A 15,672-nucleotide genomic window follows, 5' to 3' on the forward strand; every position below is an offset into this window, starting at 1 on the left:
ATTTTTATTTATTTGAATTAAATTGTTCAGAAGGTGATGATAAGTGTAGTATTAACGGTAAGTTGATAACTTTTGCGACTCTATGAAAATATCGTTCTCGATTTACATTCCCATTTTAAAAAATAAAAGCCGTTTCAGAAAGAGAGTGGGCCTTTAACAATGTAAGACATTGTAGGAAAAAATGTCTAAAATAGGTAAAGAAATTTATCATCTTTTATATTATTGAATCTATAATTGATTTGACACCATACTTACAGGAGGAAAGTGGACGACGTATCGCCACATGGCCGAAGAAACAGTAGACCGAGCTGTGGAAGTGTGCAATCTAAAGCCAAAAACAAAGTGTCGTACAAAGGGCTTACTACTCGACGGGGCACATGGCTACACACCCACCTTCTTTATCAGACTTGTCCAGGATTTCGGTCTCGAGAACGATGTAAGTATTGTATGATATGCAGTCAAATCTGTTTATAAAGACCATCCAAGGTACCAAGAATATTAGACTTGTAATTCCGCTCCACTTTGATGCTCTACCTTACGCTCCGATACAAGATCTAACAATACACAGTTTGGGGTCACCTCAGCATGATCCCTATGGTTAGCCAATCAGTGCACTGCCTGCCAAATCTTCAGTATGGTTGATTCATTTGGAATTAATAAATGGCTAACAGTATCTATCACATAACTGGCCTATTGGCATACAGCCATGTCATAAATATTGTAAGACACATGTGTAATAACACTATTGTGATGTCACAGCTAGTTTTGATGTCATAAATCTGTATATGACGTCACACAATCGTCTCAGTAGACAAAAACATCGCATCCGAGCTAGATTCCTACTATTTTATGACATGTCACAAACAATTGCAATAAGCACTATTTACATATTTGTAACTTAATGGGTGGCCGAGTGGATCAGATGTCTCGACATATTAGCACGTACAAGCCCTTCACCTGTGGGTCACAAGTTCAAATCCCATATGGGGAAGTTGCCAGGTACTGACCGTTTTGGATTTTCTTTGGGTACTCTGGCTTTCCTCCACTAACAAACCTGGCATGTCCTTAGATGACTTTGGCTGTTAATAGGACATTAAACTAATGAAACCGATATAATTGTATTTTAATCAATCATAATGGTTGATTATCATCATTTTGATTTTAAATGAAGCTTGATTGGTGTCTCAAAAAAGATCTAGACCTCACAATTAATCATATAATAATTTTAAAATCATTACTAATATCAATTTAGAAATTATTGATCAATTGGTAGCTTATTGCATTCACTGTTTATATACAAATATATCAAAATAAAAGTATTTTGAATACAGTAATGAAAATGTATGAAATTAATAAAATTTTATGTATTTACAGTGATGCTATCTCAAAAGATTATAGCTGTTGTATAAAAGTTTAAAGATGCTCTACCGCCGACAAATGGTCTTTATTCACTATCAAAAACAAGAGCAGGCTATTTTTGTATTTTTCTTAGTTACAAAAGCTACTTACTTTACACCATTACCACCATGGAAAAGTTTGAGCTTCTAATTTTGTCTTCAAGTTAAAAATATGAAAAATAATTAATTGTATCCCGAAAAAATTCCTTGGCACTAGGGAATATCCTATATGGAATGAAGTACTGATTGCGCATGTAGTCGGATACGTCATTATTCTTGGTCCATACACACGTGTTATTTTTGCTGTACTCTTGTTTCCAGCCATCTTTTTCATCACATAAAGTCTTAAGTCTTTTAAAATCAGCATCTTCTGCTACTCTCACTTCACCGACCTGCATATTGAATCGTACTTTTGTCTGTGGAACGTTGTTAAGGTTATCGATGCAAAGTAAACAACCTTCTCCCAAAACCGCTACACGGTGACTTGTCACTTGTAACCGGAAATGGGTCGAAGCTATTTGTCGTAAAGCGAAATTGGGAGTAATCTCTTTCATATAATGTCTCATTGAAGAACAGTATTAATTATACTTACACAATATATCATAGCAAAAAATAGATGTATGTGTTAAGAAGTATATGGATTTATTACTGTTGTATTTACGACACCAATCAATGGTTAATACAATTTTAATATGTGAAGTCTTAGAAGAAACGAAAAGAAACGGGTGTACTGTAACTTCTTTCAATCTCGTCCACGGAAGTCTAACTTCGATTTAGACAAAAAAAGTTTTTGAGATTTTAAATGCGATTTATCAAGATCTACAGAGCAAGTTGTGATCTGCAAATTACTGCATTTTTCGGGAGCAACCTGAAATATACCATTATTATTTCTAAATTTACGAATTTTAATGGGATTTCGTTTGTGGTGCGAACGGGGGCTGTGATAAAGGGCTGTAACTGAATGAAGTTAAAAGTCTTTCGCGTCTCGTTGAAGTCATAATTTTTGCTGTTAATCTTCACGTTCGAATTTATCATAGATCAAATAGCAAGTTTGAAAAGATACTACTTTCTGTCAACTTTATTTTTTACATTTAATGGTACATTTTGTAATTTGTCTTGACAGTCAAATACTAAAATCATAAACATGCATATTTAAATTCAGTATGCAACGCATGGACAAACCCATTTTTCTGTGATTTGAAAGAACAAACCCTTTCCCTGATATGCATAACTAAATTTTGAATCCAGAAATTTTTTCTATAAAGTATAAAATTTGACTCAAAATTCTGAACTGCGTTTGAGCCAAATTAAGGGGTAGTAGCATAATTTTGAGAAAAAATATGCTCCACATAAATAAATGTACACCATTTAGAATTTGCAGATCAAACTTTATAAATCTTTTATCCTAGTGATGTACACGTTACTAATTCCAATAAAATCACTCATCTTGCTGTGTGATTTAGAAGAGAGCAGCCTTGAATTTTTTCCTTTGATATGTAGATTTTTCAAAAAAATTCAAAGCCAAATTATGATATCCTTAACTAGTTGAGTTAGTATTAAAGTGCTATTTAAACATTTTATTGGTATTTTCTCTCAACTATATACGTGGAAACGAGCACACGCTCTCGGAACATCGTGTGTTTTTTTTTCTTCCATTTTCTTCTTATGATATGAACTCAAATTTCTACAATTTATACACATGATTAACAAAGTTTAATGTGTGAATTTTTGACTTCTCAGAGGGACCTTGTAACTCTACAAAAGTGCCTCTATAATAGCTTTCTGAAAATGTATATACATCAAAGTCCGAGAAGGCAAGATTTAGCACCATTTCGTCTAGAGAGCATCTGAGTCGAGCTTTTTTTGGTCTCATGTTTACCATCGCCGAATGGCGGAACCTGACTAAAAATATGTCCCCTAATTTTGTGTATACGAGTAAAAACACTCGGATTTCTCCATTTGCACAGAAATGCAAGAGAAGGTTGAGCTAAGCAACAATGTTGGAATAAAATTTGTTGAAATAACCTTTACTTTTGTGTATTAAGAAAAACTGTATTTCAAATACAAAAAAGCAAGCAACGAATAACACTTCTTTTTTTATAAAATAAAGAGAAATTTTAATTAGATGTACTAATTTTATTTCAAAAAAAGGTCATTTAAATAAGTACATTTAAAAATAAATGCAGTTGTACATATTTTAGGCTGCTTGGCCTTTCCTCAGTTGTCAGTGACGGGTCGCGTTTAAAAGGTGCTGGCCTTTCCTCAGTTGTCAGTAGACGGTCGCGCGCACGCAATATGCTTTATTTCAGTATTAGATAACGGTCAAAATAATAAAGCTCTGGTATACTTTTTTTTCACATACTAATAAAGATAGTTGTCTCTCAGACATTCGACAAAGCTTTCTTCTTCCCTCATGGTTTTAACGACAAGTATTCCAACTGATTTTTGGCATGTTATAAAATAATTATGAAAAGTTTCTTTTTAAAGCATACATGTAAACTATCATTTATGAAGAATCATAGTTTTATATTTCATTTAATGACATTATTGAAATCGTTTGTGATTTCTGAAGTATAGAAAATTAACAACTTACCTGCTCTTTCCATCCGTAATGTACTGAATTAAAGTATATATTTCGATCGCGCGGACCGTCTACAAACAACGACAGTGATTTTATTCCCGTAAACCGAAACAAAAAGTTGTGAAGAGAATATATAAACAGTTTCAATAATGAAATAATGCAGTATACACATTACACATCTTCTATAATATACATAGGATATACTGGTTATATTAATGAACTGAGTTAAGTCTGTCTTGTATAATAATTAAAAAAATTGTAAGTGAAATAATAATAAGTTCGTTGTTGACTACATAATTGGAAAAAAAAAGTTTAAAATTTAAAATTATTTGGTCTTTCATAATAGTATCTAGATATAAATTTCTTTCTATTGGATACTAATAGATCATCAGTACAGTTAATTAAATAATGGAAATATCTCAAATTTCGTTTAAGTTACACATACTACAAAATCGTTGTTCTCTTGGTATATTATTTCATCTGCCACGTTCAATCGGTAGTTTTACATTACATGACATTGTTCTAAATTTGCATTAGGCCTTAATATACGTGGAGGAAGAACAATCAAATAGTTTTCAAAAATCAAATCGTGCTTATAAATTCTCTAATTGGAAGATTCTACCTTTCGGAGGGTTGAGAGAACATCATTTTTCCAACTTTATATAAAATCACTTTTGAGGGGATGGAAAATTACTTTTTTTTTCAACCAATGTGAACTAGTGAATTCCCTACTCTAGAAAATAAGAACAAGATTTCATTCTTCAAAAATACTTTTAATACATTTTAGCCACTGTGTATTATAATCATTAGTAATTATAAGTTTGCTATGTGATGATTCTAGCATCTTTGCCCAATAGCCAATCATGCGAACTTTAATACTGATAGTTAATGGGAATCTACCATGTTCCCCGTATACTATCATGAATTTGGGTGTTGCTGTTTCCAAATAAAGAATATGTTTACAAAATTTAAGTTGCCAGGTAGGTGTTCTAAGTCTACTGATTTTATTTAGGTTTTTATATAAATGTGGAAAGTACAAAGGACCTCTTTCACGAACAATGGAAATTTGCCCACGAACAAATTTTATTGAAATTGAATGTTACATGTAGCAACATAAATGCAAACCCTTGAAATACGTTTAAAAAATTCAAAAGGTCCCAGGGGCCTGTGCTATGGCCAAATTAATGTTGCCCAGTAGAGGTGTATGACAGGGTTCCATTTTTGATCCAAAATGGTATCAAAATAATGTTTTATGTCATAAAAAATAATTACATATTATGATCACAAATATGTAGGCAAAATGTGACAAATAAAATTTTGGCTACATTTTAAAGACAGAAAATATCGAAATTCTGGGTGTTATTTTCGGCCATGTCAATTATTAACAATGGTGGTTCACCCACTTCCATTTTGAGTATACCAAAAATATTTTCTAAAAAGTTGGCTCATTACCTGAAGTAAATATTGTGAAAACACACGTAGTAATTGGCGGTCCAAGTCTGGAGACTATCAAGGAACCGTCCTTTAGCCGCTATTATTTTATTGGTCTATATTTATCCTAATAATGTAATCTTCAGCCCACTCCTCACCTACATGTATTCGGTGATGACAAAATGAATTGTTGTATAAAAAAGGAGGTCAAATGGAGATGCATTCCGGACTACTTCAACATTATATGATGATGACGGATAGGACCAATTTTCTCATTATTTTAAAATATTTACAAGTCAGTGGTGAATTGATAGTATAAAACCCCGTTTGATTTCAACCAAAGGCTACTCAACTTTTATTTCTCGATAGATTGAGTATGTCACGCGCGATTTGGAGCCGCGCGGATTAATTTTATGATGGTCCAAATCAGAAAACATTTTGGTGTTTTCAGTACCGAACGTACGTTCGATGAAACATGTACAGGTATCAAAATAGGTTTGGAATACACATACATGTACGTGTGTAAATACAAATGTAGAAAAGTTACATTGTTTATGTTACTACCGTACCTCTTTGAGCAATGCTTCCGTGCGTGTATGATAAATAAATCAATGTTGTACAGTGTACAGTTTTGCAACTAGGGGAAATTCACATAATACCGGACACTATTCTCAAGGTACAGTTTGCTATGTCTCGTATCAGAAATCTAGTTGCTCTTCATCTACCAGTCGGTGTTGTTTTACCGGACACCGAATGCTTTCAAGTGCTCAATACAACGAAAGATTTCATTGGATAATCATACAACATTCTAATAAAAAGATCGGATTCGGAATGGTATGAGTAATATAATTCCGGACACCCGTCATATATTACCGGACATCTCAGCAGGCATGGAGAAATTTGATACAGAGAATAAACGTTTGACATTCTTTTAAAGAAATGTATGGTTGTGTATACTATGACAATATCTCGTTCATTTACTGTAAACATTCTATTTTAGATCGACTAATACCCATGGTTTGGTAAAACTGGCGCACAGAAAATTGGCCTTCAGACACATGATTTTTATAAGATTTGGGTTAATGTTCTGATATTTTTGACTTTTTAATAACAGTTTCTCTGATGCATATACGTCGATTAATTAGCTGTAGATAACATATATCCTGTACAAAGAATAATTTGTTGTGTGCGCCAATTTTTTGTGTGCCGATCCGGAATAATCGGCTAGGTCGATTCGACTTTATAAATCAGTATCACATGGCAGATGACGCTGGCGTTAGTAGGCAAGACGTATGCAAGGTCTAAGCCACAGTGCTAGTCTGGACGGCTTTTCAAAGGCTATACAGAAATGGTAATGTAATAATTAATTGTCTTAATTATGGACCATTGCAATAATGTGTTTGATGTAAAGTTTTAAATGTTTGAATGCCACAGAATGGTCCATTTAAGATTTTTTTCCTTTGCGTAATCTGTATCCGAGACTGGGGAGAGTCACGTAGTGTTGTAAAACCTGAGGCTTGCCGACGGTTATATATCAATTTGTGATGCCTATGGTAAAATATCCCTATCGTTAAAATCCATATATATGAAAGTTTTTTTCTCTCATACCTCGACGTTTTTAGAATTTAACATTGTATATAACACTATTTTCCCGCCATTTTGAAGTACAAGCACAAAACATATCGTGACTGGAAATCATATTCTCCATTCATGAAAATTGCGTTATATATGTAGCTTTGTGAAAATAATTAAGCTTAACTTTTATATTACAGCAAAATCATAGTTTACACCACAGCGTCACGAGGTTTTATTTAAACATGAGTAGCTATATATGAATAGAAATACATGTATTTCAACATTTCAATGTAAACAATTATTTCATGCTTTTACACTGTTCATCTAAAAATCTATTTCACTGGCTAAGCTTTATCATTTAGAATTAGTTTTAGACAGTTTCTTGAGAGCTCTCTCTTTTTTCAGTTCTTCCTTTTTTTCCTTTTTGACTTGGATCTCGCGTTTTTGTTCAACTACTTCGTCACTCGTAAGTAATCTGTGTGAGGTGTTTCTTTTTTTCAGCGAGGACTCTGCACGCTCTGGGGATGGTTTGGGAGGCAAAAACAGTTTTTCAATTTCGGAATTCCATATACTGTGGTCTGCGGGTTCAACATTCACTTCAAGTTGGTCGGTACTCAACAAATTGAGCAGTAGTTCCGGGTGCTCAATCTCGGGTGGAGATAGTAGAGGAGAAACCGAAGGATGTGAAAAATCAGAACCTAGAGAAACTTCTGCTACAGATGCGGAAATTGGAGAAGCATCAAGAGGATGAATTTCCAAAGACACGGAAGAGACGATAGTAGACGATGGACTCGGTGTATGTGAGGGTGTATGAGGATCGACGACAGGAGATGGAACTGTCAGAAGTGATGCGGAAGGAATTTTGATAGAAGAGATGTCGCTGGAAGATGGATTTTCCATGAGTTTTGGTGCAAAACAAGGGGCAGCAGAGACATCGATGGAGGACTGCGTACATGAGGATACTGGGCGATCCGTTGGTTTTGATGGGGCGTAGGACTCTTTAGAGATGGCATTAGGGTTGAACGGGAAAATTCCGCATACCCTAAACCCATTCTGTATGTTTTTGACAGTAAATGACGAATCCCACGCACACTTCACGAGGCCCGGAAAATTCCATTTTGAGACAGAATTGAGTGGGTTTTGAGCCATATAATCAGAACATGCGGTGTTATATGCATTACTGAATGGGCCAAAAACGGACCGGTCAAGCGGTTGCAAAATATGAGTTGTGTGGGGAGGGAGACATAAAATTGAGATATTGTTTTCCCTTGCTAATTCTAAAATAGCAAGGGACTCGTGTGATGAGTGGCCATCTAAAACTAGCAGCTGAGGCCTCTCCTCACCACACTCTGCTAAAAATATGTCTCGAAACCACTGCTCACCAATTTTGTCAGTCATCCAGCCGTTCTCCTGAACGGCCCATTTTGTCCCAACTGGAGCAGCGGACGTATCAAATCCATGAATGGAGACATTAGTCTTCCCCTTAACTACAAACATTGGGGACATGGTTTTCCCCGCAGCATTCACGCATGCCATAATCGACACATTGGTGCGATTGTTGCTTGTTCTGCCAACAACATTTTTTGATTTTTTTTCAGCGATTACGCGAACGGGGGTATGTTCAAAGCTCCGGCCAGTCTCGTCACAATTCCAGATACATTCTGGTTTCTCTTGCAAATTGAGAGACGTGATCAGATCACCCAAACTGGTCATATACTGCTCCACAACTGTGGGGTTTAACATGCGTGCTCTAGATGATGATAGTTTTTCTGGCCTGCGAATGGATAACTCAGGGTGCCGTTTTTTGATACCCTCCCACCACTGATTTGACGGAGTCACGTTTTTGAAAGGAGTGACTTTGTATTTTCTACAGAGATCTCCCGTTCTTGCCAGAAGTTGTCGCCTGGAAATGCCCATTCCCTGTTTCGCTGCAGCCTTGACTGTATTTACTATTTTATCTTCTATAGCGTCGGGAAGCGCGGGCGGACGGCCGAGGCGTGGATCAGAGCCATAACGCTCATTTACCCTATCAGACAAAGTTGATTTAGGGATGGAAAAGTGTTGTGCCGCTTTTCTTAAAGACATCGTTTTCGAAGTCACAGCGTCAACGGCCTTCATCATGTCTTCTCTGTCGTACTGGACCCTCTTCCCTGGCATCTGGATGAATAAATTAGCAATAAAAGTTAAAAAAAAAAAATAAAAAACAACACCAAAAACGTCTATATTTATCATTTGCAGTACAACTTGTTGTAAATATAGTCTCATACATTTTTTTTTCAATTTCGATATTACGTTTAGAATACTATTTCATAGATTGAATAAAAAAAATAATTAAAATTACTCTTAATACAAAAAAAACCCCCAAAAAAAACAAAAAAAAAACCCAAACAAATTGGGCATATATTCTATGCAAAATTAAAATAACATATGATATTCATTCCACTCTCCAAGTACGTTTGGCCCTGTCCGGAATTATGTGGCCATCTGAAATATAGTCATGTATTACCGGACAGCCGATATTTATTATTTTTTAGGTATTTATCAAATATTCTCAATTAATACATTGATCTTAATAATTAATAAAGTATATCTTTGTTTTACTTAACTATTTTCCAATATACAATTCGAAAGATTACCTACCTTAAATGTATTTCAATACACGAGACCCTATGAACCGGTCACCTTGAATTTCACCGCCACAGCAAACTCAGCATCACGTGATGAAAAAATCCGGACCGATTAAACCGAATCGACCAAACTATTGGTATCGCCACCAGTATAAAAATAGTATCAGGGTATTCCCATGCTTAATCGATGTCGAAAAGGCGCTTTATTAACAAGCGTTTACGATGGAGATACAAGAATAATGGTTTACAATCAACATTAATTTGGGAGTGTCCGGTAATATATTAATGTCCGGTATTATGTGAATTTCCCCGATATCCTATATGGAATGAAGTACTGATTGCGCATGTACCTAAAGGCAAAATAAATTATTTTGTATTATTTTTTGTGTTAATTAGACATGTATATACACGATTAAACACCAACTATTGTTCAAATAATGAATATCATTTATGCGCTGTCAGTGGTGGAGCATCTTTAAGATTTGACAAACCTTTGTTGTGATTGTAGGTAGCCCAGCATCTAGCCAGTACTTACGGTGATAAAGCGTTCAAAGTGGCCAAACTGGCCTCTCTGACCGGCAAACGATGGCCAGTCGTTGGCAAACGTTTACACGAGGAATTCCCATACATTGAGGCTGAGGTTTGTACACAAGCTGTTACAATGGAACCAACTTATTATCATGTTGGTTAATGTCATATTCCTCTTAATATCATATTTTGATCATACTAATGAAACTTGACATTAAGAAGATTCTGCTGTACATGTATTTGGAAAATAAATGTAAAAATTATTGAATTGATTATTTCAATTTTTAAAGCTGTTTTAACTTTAGAATCTTTTTGTACACTTTTCCATCCAATAAATTTTTAATTATTTAATTATTTGAGTTTTAAACTGGGTCACTTTTGATCTCCAGAATTTCCTGTTCTGTCCGGTCTCATTCAGATTTCAGATAGTTGTAACAGCAATTATGTCATACAAGCATTTCTGGTTTGTACATTTGAATACACTGCCCTCCAAAAGTTCTGTTACAATGTTAAAATTTGCTGACAATTTGTCTCTGAGAAAGCTTTCGGAAAAAAAAATTAATGAGATGAAGATAAATAAGATGATAAAAACTGATTCCTGTATTAACAAGGTTTACATATATCTGTACTTTATGTATATTTGTAAATATGCATGTGTAACAGAACTTTTGGAAATGCTCATTAGATTGATTTTAGTTGAAAAATATATTCAAAACATTATGAACCATGACTTAACCTTCTCTTTCAGCTTGCAACATAGTTATTTTAAGTTTGCAGCTATACTGAATTATTTATACCATCTTAGGTACGGTACGCAGTGAAGGAGTACGCTTGCCGAGCCATCGACGTCCTCGCACGTCGTACTCGTCTTACCTTCTGTAATGTCCATGCGGCGGAGGAAGCCTTGCCAAGAATTGTTGAGATTATGGCAGAGGAATTGAAGTGGAACAAGAAAAAACAGAAGGTGAAATGTTCATTAAGTTTCTTGAGTTAGATTTCAATTTGCTTATCACTGCTCTTGAATTCTGCTTGAATTCCCTTAAATGAGTGCTGGACACAAAATCTGTTTGATATCCAGAACTCAGAGCGATCGGTTTTGTGAAGATTCTTACTAACAGAAAGTAGGAGTCCATACATATATACATCACTATTTTGATTGATATTAAGAGGTGATCGGTTTTGAGAAGGATAGGTTTTGGGGAAAATTAACTGTATACTGAATTTTAATTGGCTGAATAATTCTCTGTATGCTGAATTTTGATTGGCTGAATATTTCACTGTATGCTGAATTCTGATTGGTTGAATAATTCACTGTATACTCAATTATGATTAGCTGAATAATTCACTGTATGTTCAATTTCAGTTGCTGAATAATTCATTTTGCTAAATTTTGATCGGTTGAATACATATTTTTCAGGAAGAAATAGACCACGCTAAGACCTTTCTAAGAAGAGAGATGGGTCTGGACCTGGGAACAGGGGCTAAGAATGTGCCTATTAACTTCACCAAGGATGAAATCAACCTATATGTGAACCGTTTCAAGACCTTGGACAGTGACCATAAAGGCTACATAACTGTCAACGACCTTCGTAAATACTTCAAGGTTAGTTATTCCAGCCTGGAAAAAGTCAATGGTTTTGTGCTTTGTTCTCTATGTTGCTTACATACATGGGAGGCGTCCTCAAATAACCTTAGCTGTAAGTAGGCCTACCAAACCAAGCTACCAAACCCAATCACATGGGTTTTCTCCTGGCACTCCGGTTTCCTCCCACACTAAGACTCCTCATGCGCTTACATCTGGGCCATCGAGAGTGTTTTTCCTAAGTTGTATAACTTGTTTGGTAATGAATGCATTGTAATAGAAATAAAATTTATATTTTACCAAACCAAACCAAATGTTCTTCAAGACAGACGAAGTTATATCATTATAAGAGCCATTGTAAAATTTCAGTTGTTAGGAAAATAAGGTGAATTCTATGACTCGGCCAAGATTTTGAATACTTTTTAGAAATATATGTATCAGGGTTATCCTCCTTTGACCACAACCTATATCTTAAAAGATGCTCCATTGCCGACAAAGCATAAACGATACTCATCATTTAAACAATAATTAGTGTTTAATCATGTATATATATGTGTTAAATTAACACAAAATTGATATAAAATAATTTGTTTTCCTTTTGGTGTATGCACATTCAGTACTACATTCCATATATGGCATAGTGCATAGTTTTTTCGGGACACAATTAATTATTATTTTATATTTAACTAAAATAAAAAGCATTAAACTTTTCAATGGTGGTAAGGGTGTAAAGTAAGTAACTTTTGTAACTGAAGAAAAATACTAAATCATCTGCTCCTTTTTTTGATAGAGAAAAAATACCATTCGTCAGTGATGTAGAATCATTAATTAATAATTAACATATTTTCCCCAAAATTGCTTATACAACACTTCTACATTTGTTTAATGATGTTTAATTATCTTTGTAATATTGATTCACATTTAGTTGTTTCCGTGTTTTTATTTATAGTTAATATTGATTTGATTTTACACACAGAAAATCGGAGAAAGAGTATCGGAGGACCAACTCCACGACATTCTCAATGAAGTAGACTTAAACAAAAATGCTCAAGTAGATCTCGGTGAATTTTTACAGGTAAGATAAAGAAAACGCTCAACCTTCATATTATATTTTATACACAAAGATACTAATTTCTTTAAAATGCTTGTAACAAACTAAAGAAAGGCTACAAAAAAAAAGAATTAAGCATTTGTCAAAAAAGGAATCTGCTATAATATTTTACAATCTGAAGGAAATCTACAAATGTTCGTCAGGAAATTAATTTTTGTCTTTAAATGGGACAAGGTCTGATAAAGGATATGACTGGTGAAAAGGTCTTGTTTCATCGGTTCAAGCTCTGCCCAAATTTTATATGGAGGTGGGATGGTTTTGTATTAAGCCATTTCTGGTTTTATTCATCAACCCTACAAATTGGGAGATGTATATGGAATCAAACCTCACCACCTATATTGAAAAGACAAATTGTTTAATTACTAAAACAAATCAACATAAATAAAATAAAATCAACATTAAAATAATATAATACAATGTTGTCTACAATTAGCTACTTAGTGCAGTTCAGGCCCATAAAAAGGATGGCAGAGGAATTCAGACTTCTAAGTTAACTCAAATTGCGTCAATCCTGGACCCTGACGAGTGAGACCTGATATTTGTTATCTGTCATTAAGCAGGCCAAAATATATCTCAACATATCTGGTACATACACACAGTAGTGCTCTACTAACTATTTTACACACCAAAAAAATCTTTTTACTCTAAAAAGAGTTGATTTTGTCCTCTTGAAGTGATCCATTTTGAAAATTGTTAAAATTGAACATATAAAGGTTTATTGGTGCAATTTTAATCTGTAAAATAATTAATTATTGTTGACCAGTATATATTGGGCAAAGAAGTAATCTCAACTGTGTAGACAAAATACTGTTAAATTTTCAAGGCAATATATGTATAGTTATAATGATACAGTGACTTAAATAAAAAAAAAAGTTAATTAGATATTAATTCATTGATTCAATATTAACTTTTCTAATAAATAATTTTTTTAAAGTAAATTAAAAATTCATTCATTGATTCAATATTAACTTTTCTAATAAATTAAATTTTTAAAGTAAATTGAATATTCATTCATTGATTCAATATTAACTTTTCTATTAAATAAAATTTTTAAGGTAAATTGAATATTCATTCATTGATTCAATATTTACTTTTTTTTTAAATAAAATTTTTTAAGGTAAATTGAATATTCATTCATTGATTCAATATTTACTTTTTTTTTTAAATAAAATTTTTGAAGTTAATTAAATATTCATTCATTGATTCAATATTTACTTTTGTATTTAATAAAAAAAAAATGTATATTAGATATTAATTCATTGATTCAACATTAACTTTTCTATTTTATAAAAATGTATACATTTGTATGTTTATTTATTGAATCAATATTAATTGGGAATATGAATTGATGTCCTGACCTAGAGCAAATATTTCTTACACAAGATAGAAAGCTATCTTTAAACCATCACAATAAGAGAATAATGTTACCTCCTGTTCTCCGCTTAAACATACAGAGATGTGGCATCAACTCTCTTAAAAATTTTCTTGCTTCATGTAGTAAAGCACAAATGCATCTTTATTTTAGTTTTTTGACCAGGAAAATAAATATTGTTGTTAGATAAAATGTCTTCTATCGTTACATCTGCTTTGACATACAAAGTGGTTAGACTATTTTAAAGCAATATTTTGCTTCATGTAGAAAAAAAACCCACAAATTAAGTCTGCAGATAGAATATTTTATTTATCTGTACTTGGAGTGGGACCCTACCAGTAGTTGTGACGGAACAGTAGTCGTTATTGTTTGCATATTTTACTGTGCGTCCAGATTTCCGAACATCTGGAGCTGCTGACAATACTGCATGATGGTGTTGATGCAAATTATTCAGTTTTTCCCAAATTATGACTACTGATCCATCACTTCTACTGGTAAGGTCCCAGTATATTCCTTTATCTTCTGCGTCATTTAATAAAAACACAAACCAGTAATCCATCTTTATTATATATTTTGGCCTAAAGTGATAGAAGTTTGACTACAGTCTTCTTGTTTGCTTTCAGTTTTTGTTGCATTTTGTTGCATTTGAATTTCATTTGATCAAAGTCGAAATTCACAGATTTGAAATTTTACATCAGACGTTATTTCCTTCATTTCATTCACCCGTCGGTTTATCATTTAATTTAAGTACATTATCTTAAATGGTCTACTTTAACAATACAAGTCGGTTTTGTTCATTGTTTTTGCAACAAGCTCTGCTAATTACCAGGATTTATTCAAGTTTAAGAAAATAAAATTACCCGGTAGTCCGAGCCTCTATTGTAACCGATATTGTTTTCAGTTTTTGTTGTTGTTTTTTTCTTTAGTAATAAAAAAAGTTATGACTCCCCATATTTAGATAACTTTGTCTGATGGAATTTATATTTAAAAAAAACCCATTAAACAAGGTCTCAAAAGGAACTGAAAAATATTGTAAAATCATTCTGGACTAAAATAACATCCTGTTTCAATTATATGTAAGTTACCTCTGTGTACATTTCAATCTTTTCACTCGTTCACCCCTAATATTTCATAATGGACTGGTCTAGTCCTGGATTTAGAAGAGTCTAAATGGGACTTAAGGGGTGAATGAGTTTGAATTGCAATACATGAGTGAATCCTATATAAAGCCAGGAAATTCAGTGATCATAGAAAGAATCATTTAGTATGATTTATTGTATGTGTTTTGAAAAGTATAATGTGGATATCATAATCATTTTGATGGATATCCCTTACATATAACACTATTCCATGTTTTCTCAATTTATTTTATGTATTTTTCTTTTGAATTTTCTCTATCTCTGTAATGAATTGATCCTTCCAAATTTGGCATACCTATATAGTAAATCTCCATTCTTTCAGCTCATAA

At 33.4% G+C, this 15,672-nt stretch overlaps 2 protein-coding genes across 5 annotated transcripts in view; one reads left to right on the forward strand and one right to left on the reverse strand.

Annotated features, from left to right (window-relative positions):
- The window catches only part of LOC138310414 (glycerol-3-phosphate dehydrogenase, mitochondrial-like), a 40,804-nt gene that overhangs the window by 18,310 nt on the left and 6,822 nt on the right, over nucleotides 1-15,672 (forward strand). For 3 of the 4 annotated variants that reach the window (XM_069251625.1, XM_069251628.1, XM_069251627.1), the window contains exons 12-16: nucleotides 258-436; nucleotides 10,120-10,251; nucleotides 10,945-11,103; nucleotides 11,557-11,742; nucleotides 12,698-12,796. In XM_069251625.1, the coding sequence (XP_069107726.1) occupies nucleotides 258-436; nucleotides 10,120-10,251; nucleotides 10,945-11,103; nucleotides 11,557-11,742; nucleotides 12,698-12,796 (755 nt within the window). Of the gene's footprint in view, nucleotides 1-257; nucleotides 437-10,119; nucleotides 10,252-10,944; nucleotides 11,104-11,556; nucleotides 11,743-12,697; nucleotides 12,797-13,265; nucleotides 13,358-15,672 lie in introns of all 4 variants that reach the window. The other variant, XM_069251629.1, reaches the window with a different exon arrangement.
- LOC138310690 (uncharacterized) lies at nucleotides 6,050-9,943 on the reverse strand. Its single transcript, XM_069252018.1, has one exon. The coding sequence runs from the start codon at nucleotides 9,247-9,249 to the stop codon at nucleotides 7,339-7,341; it is 1,911 nt and encodes a 636-aa protein (XP_069108119.1). The 5' UTR covers nucleotides 9,250-9,943; the 3' UTR covers nucleotides 6,050-7,338.

This window comes from Argopecten irradians, chromosome 16 (assembly GCF_041381155.1).
Source record: "Argopecten irradians isolate NY chromosome 16, Ai_NY, whole genome shotgun sequence".
Classification (NCBI taxonomy): domain Eukaryota; kingdom Metazoa; phylum Mollusca; class Bivalvia; order Pectinida; family Pectinidae; genus Argopecten; species Argopecten irradians.